Genomic DNA, 5,894 nt, shown 5'->3' with positions numbered 1-5,894 from the left:
CTAACTAAGGGAGGGGGAGGGTAGCTTTGGATTCTTTTGGGAAAGTTAAAGATAGATTAGGAAGCTGCTGACCGTACAGAGTTCCTTAAAAATATGTCCACGCATAGGAAGAATAGTGAGCAATCAAAGGCAGATAGTTTTGATAGCCATTACAAACTAAACATTCTGGATTGAGATAATTACCAGTCATCTGTGACAACCAGTGAGGATTTTATCTGGAGTATCTAACTACAAAATGAAGAAATCTTAATAGGTTAAGCTAATGAATTTGTATTTAACTTAACTTGATAGTTATTTTCAAATTACATATTTGTGTGTATATAATTAAGTACATCCCTAGAGATAACGTATACTACCTATAAAATATATGTGTGTATAAAATATATATCTAACACAAATTTTATGGTAAAAAGATTTCCTCCACAGCAACTTTATTTCTGGGACAAAATCCTTGTACTAGACACAATAGAGATGATTCTTGCTCCCCTGAGCTGGGAGAATGTTTCATGGCCCTCTGCTTGCATAGGCCTCTCTAAGGCTCTGTTTCTGATTTTGAAACCACAATTTTGTTTTGTTTTGTTTTTATTGGAGAAGGTTTCCAAATTGATAAACTCCAGAACTAGAAAAACCTGAACGCATCCGGGCCTTGGATCACTTTAAGTATTCAGTCCAGAATGACAGTTGCATCCTTCTAGTGTAGTCCGATGCAGTATAAAATCCCAGACTCATTACATAGACTCTCCTCCCCCAGCTCGATTCTAATTCAGACTTGAATTTCCGGATATTTGGGGGCGGGTCCTGCTGGCTTCTCTTGTCTTTGCTTCCCTCCTGCTCCAGTTAGGTTCTGCTCTTGACTTCTCTAGGATTGGCCTCAGGGGGAGTAATCACAAGTGGCCAGTGTGGTAGCAATCTGGTATGGCTCGGCAAATGATCCCAAACTGACCCCTTTCCTCTTACCCGGTGAGTGTTTTGGTGTATTTCTTGGCAATATTTTTCTCCTGAATCTTCTCTCTGCTGCTCACCTGATGAGGCCGGTATCTTTCCTGGGCTGGCCATCTGTGACGGCTCTTCTGGCCTTTAGGTTGCTTCTCGTGTCCATCCTGTCGTGCTGTCCCTCTGCCCTTTCAGATAGAACCCTCCAGGCAATTTCTTTTTAAAGGTTTCCCATGGCAAGATCCATGTTTGGATTTTGAGAAACTTCTCTGGGTGTGGAAACGCAGCTTGACCCAACGCACTGCCCTCTCCTTTCCTCTAGGCCTTGAATTTCTCAAGTCACTTTTCTTTGGCTTGAGGTTAAGGGGAAACATCACGTCTGCTTCCCCGTGGGTGTGTGTGGATCAGCATAGCTCACTGCTAACTCACTCTGGAGAAAACTTCTCAGTACTTTCCATCTTTTTAGGCTAAGGTCAGTGAGTAGCTAATGCCAATAGGACCAGTTTGGAGCTGCTGTGTCCTCTCCTCTGCCCCATTTTAAACATTCTGAAGGAATGGTATAGCATCCATCTTCAGATGTAGGTGTACTTAGAGCTTATTGTTTTGTGCTTCACCCAAGAGAGATTAAGTCGAAGCAGGATGAATGGCCTGTAATAACCCATTATACTCCCACATTGGAAGACACAGGGAAAATAAGACACAGAAGACAGAAGACACAGAAAATAAAGATGAAACAAGTCCGAAAGAAGATTTTGGCCAATGGAACCAATGTACAAATATGGCAGGATAATCCTGTCATGTGAGAAGGTGGCCACCCAAGTCTGGAGGGACGACTTGGGCAGTGTACTCAGAATAAAACCTTTCCATTTCTGACTCGGCCAATCAGGCACATCTTTATTTAAAGTGGCCTATAATTTCCTTTTCTAATCTAAGTTTTGACTTCTGGGGATAGCACTTAAAGACAGAAAGGGCAGCTGTATGGAAATGTAAAGTCTGAGAACCAATGGATATTTGTAAATGGGCTCACAAGAAAGAATCTATCTTGGTTTCCCACAATCTTATAATCTACTTATTTCTTTGGTTGTAGGGATCCAGTTCCATAACATATTCTCCAGGCCTCTATAACAGTTTGGAAACATTTATCATCCAAACACCCAGCAGGTTAACCTCTAGCCTACACTGGTCCTCAGAAGAAGTAAGATTTTATGGAGATTTTACGGACACATCTATACTGTGTCTGAAACGGAAGTAGAAACTTACCAGTTTCAAAGACTGTGTTGAGTTACTGGGATAAAATTATTAAACTGTTAAGTTCTTTTACACATAGACGATTCTTGGTTATTTGCATCATACGGTGGCATTTATTTGTGAATTGTCTCAGATTTCACACACTTGTTTACCACGTAGGCCAACAGAGGACCTGACACTCGTAGATACTGACTTGCATTCTCAAATTGGATTCATCGATCTTAAAATCGATGTTAAAAGTAACAGTCGGCTACGCATTTTTTTCTTTGGCCTGCCTCAAAGTGAGACTGGGGGCGCCAGGCAAGCCAGTGTTAAAAGGTCTCATGAGAGGCACACCGAGCCTTCAGCGGGTGGGATGGAAACGTGGCAAGCACTCTCGCGAGACCTGAAGTAACCACAGCTGCAGCAGCCAGAGGGAGGAGCCGAGCACCGGAAGTCCTTCATCTGGAGAGCCCGCCCCCACGCCGGAAGGGGCCTGACTTTTCTTTAAAAGAGACCATTTTCCCGGAAATAGGAAGACGCCTACTTGGCTGGAAGTTCCACTTCCTTGAGCGCTCCTCCCCTTCTGGAAGTTTTTCTGTCGCCTGTGCTCGCCTTTGCCCCCTTTCCTTGTTTTATCCTTAGAGTAGAAAAGAATACTTTTAGTGTCTCCCTCCTAGTTTCGCCGAACTCGTTGAGTATCTCACTCCCCAAGGTGAGGCTCCTGCCTCACACCCCCGTGTAGCTGGGAAGGTGGGACCCGGGCATGTTTGGACTCCGGGGACGCTGAAGGAAGGGCAGAGAGAGGACACAGAGCCCCTCTTCTGCACCTGCTACCAGACTAGGTCTCCTCTAGTCGCGCCTCCCACCGCCATGCACCCCGCGGCCTTCCTGCTTCCCGTGCTTGGAGCCACCGTGCTGTGGGGAGCGGCCCCCATCCGGGGGCTCATTCGAGCCACTTCAGACCTCAATAACAGCATGGATTTTGCAGACCTGCCAGCTCTCTTTGGGGCTGCCTTGAGCCACGAGGGACTTCCCGGGTTACTTGTGGAGGCCCAGCCAGCCAACGCCTGCAGCCCCGTTGCCCCGCCACCCCCGGTTGCGGCCAACGGATCGGTCTTCGTTGCACTTCTCCGAAGATACGACTGCAACTTCGACCTCAAGGTCCTGAACGTTCAGAAGGCTGGGTATGGGGCCGCTGTGGTACACAATGTAAATTCCAATGAACTTCTGACTATGGTGTGGAGCAGCGAGGAGGTCCAGCAGCAGATCTGGACCCCGTCTGTGTTTGTCGGGGAAAGGAGCTCCAGGTACCTGCGTGCTCTGTACGTCTATGAGAAGGGAGCGCAAGTGCTCCTGGTCCCGGACAATAACTTCCTCCTGGGCTATTGCCTCATCCCTTTCACAGGGGTGGTGAGACTGCTGATTTTGGCCGTGGCAGCAGGGCTGATAGTTCGTTTCATCCAGCACCGGAAACATCTCCAGCGGAATCGACTGACCCAAGAGCAACTGAAGCGGATTCCTACACACGACTATCAGAGGGGAGACTGGTATGAGGTCTGTGCCATCTGCCTGGACGAATATGAGGACGGAGACAAGCTGAGGGTCCTTCCCTGTGCCCATGCTTATCACAGCCGCTGTGTGGACCCCTGGCTCACCCAGACCCGGAAGACCTGCCCCGTCTGCAAGCAGCCTGTTCATAGCGGCCCTGGAGACGGGGAACAGGAGAGAGAAACTCCGGGGCAAGAAGGTGATGAGGAAGGGGAGCCAAGGGACCAGCCCGTCACAGAACAGACCCCGCTTTTGGGCTCCAGCCTCACGCTTCCCACATCCTTTGGCTCCTTAGCCCCAGCCCCCATTGTTTTTCTTGGGTCTTCAATAGATCCATTGCCCTCCCCATCCTCCTCTCCCTCTTCTGCGGCCATCCTGGTCTGATCCCCCCCCCCTCCCCCCCCACCTCTGGCCACCTATTTGCACAGCCCCTGTCCCTGCCTTCAGTCTAACCTTGTGAGGGTTAGGACGCATTTCCACCGCAGGTTTCTTTCTCCTTTACTCAACCCTATCCTTTCGAGGGGGCTGGGGGTGGTAAGGGACAGGGTCTTCACTTACTGGACTAATAAAATTGTTTTTGTGGAGTGAAAACAAAAAGTCATTCAGATAAGGGCGAAAGCCATAGGTGAAAGCTGTCAAAGGCAATTTGAAAGAGCGTATTTTAGTAATTCGTGCCAAGGGTGACCAAAAAAAAAAAAAAAAAAAAAAAAAATCAGAAACGTTATCTTAAATCCCTCAGAGTATCTTAAATTTACCTCGGGATATTAACATTTTTACATTTGGCCTTGATGCAAGTTCTCCTATGTGTAAAAATTTCAGCGCATTTCTTTTAACCATTTTTGAGAGGGGTGGATATAAATGGAATAAATGACTCTTATCTAAATGTTGAATTATCGTCAGTTAATGCCTTGAGAGTGCAAAACTGTTGAAATGTCCATGGGGTCATGACAAAAAATAACTAGGTTGCAGGTCCCCTGTCCTCTGCTCTTCTTATGTGGTAAGTGCCTGTGTAAACATAACACGTTTAATCGCTTTACAGCATGTGGTCTTTTAGTATTCAGGTATGGCTAATTGGGGTGGAATTTCAGGAGGATGCATTTTAGCTTTGTCTTTTGTTTAAATGAAGGACCCCTGCCACACGGCATGCTTTTCACCTGAGAGAGGTGACTGTTAGGCCATATTTTCTGTGTGTGGAGCTGCCTATGTGTAATTCAAGAGTTAGCTAATACCCTTCCTTTTTAGAAATTAAGGTCATTTTCACCTTTTAATGATTGTTATTATTAGCTAAGCAAGTTCTTATTGTATGCTTGCTTTCAGCTCACCTCCGACTTCCTGATCCTGCATTGATAATGCAAATGATTAAATACTCTGTTATTTGGATTAGAATGTTCTCTTTCATGCAAGCCTTGAAATAACTTTTACACAGAAAGACTTCTGTATTGGAAAACAGAGTCAGTAGTCATGAGAAAATGTAATATTTACGTGAACGTATAGTTTTATTTCGATAAAGATACATGTAAAATCACAGGTTTAGAACTGAGACAGTTCTATTAAGGCAATTGCAAATATGAGTCCGATGGATGATCTGTTCTGTTCATTAATGTTATGCTCCAGGTTTTTATTTCAATATTTTTCACAATGTGCATCTTTTGGCATGAGATTCTATTAAAATGTGTGCATTGATGAGCATTAGACAATATTGAGGGCTGCACAACCATGGGATCTCCAAGGAACAGGCGCTGAGGTGGAGTTTTGTGTTTATAAGTTGGTTGAGGAGTGAAGGAAGCAGAACTGGGCAGAGGTAAGAGTTGAAGGCCACACTGCCATCGCAGGAGAAGTCTCAGCGGGTGCCCCAGAGAGCACTGGAGCAGGGATGGCCCCGTAAAGATGTCCCAGATCAAAGCAAGAGAGCAGGTCCACGTGACCCTGAAGTCACCAGTCATTTCTTATAGGCTGGCACAGGGGGAGAGGAGTGATCTTGGGCCAGGTAGCTTTCTTCAGGCAAGGACAGTTTCTGGAGAGAAACTCTGCTGAGAACCTTTGACCGCCAAGGTTTAGTCCTGAGTGGACTGGGGCCGGGTGGGGGGTGGGGGTGGAGGGGTGTTGGGCAGACCACTATAGCATATTCTATAACTATTTACTAAGGGTGGGTGGGTCCAAAGAATAACAAGTGTGAGAAACTT

At 46.2% G+C, this 5,894-nt stretch overlaps 1 protein-coding gene across 1 annotated transcript; it reads left to right on the top strand.

Moving 5' to 3' along the window:
* The first annotated feature begins 2,614 nt into the window (after positions 1 to 2,614).
* LOC106971947 (E3 ubiquitin-protein ligase RNF167-like) lies at positions 2,615 to 5,670 on the top strand. The gene has a single exon (XM_053202662.1). It carries the CDS (start codon positions 3,034 to 3,036, stop codon positions 4,093 to 4,095), a length of 1,062 nt encoding a protein of 353 aa, XP_053058637.1. The 5' UTR covers positions 2,615 to 3,033; the 3' UTR covers positions 4,096 to 5,670.
* Positions 5,671 to 5,894: the final 224 nt, after the last annotated feature.

The sequence above is a fragment of the Acinonyx jubatus genome, chromosome A1 (assembly GCF_027475565.1).
Source record: "Acinonyx jubatus isolate Ajub_Pintada_27869175 chromosome A1, VMU_Ajub_asm_v1.0, whole genome shotgun sequence".
Taxonomy (NCBI): Eukaryota; Metazoa; Chordata; class Mammalia; order Carnivora; family Felidae; genus Acinonyx; species Acinonyx jubatus.
This window is presented reverse-complemented; position numbering and strand designations above follow the sequence as displayed.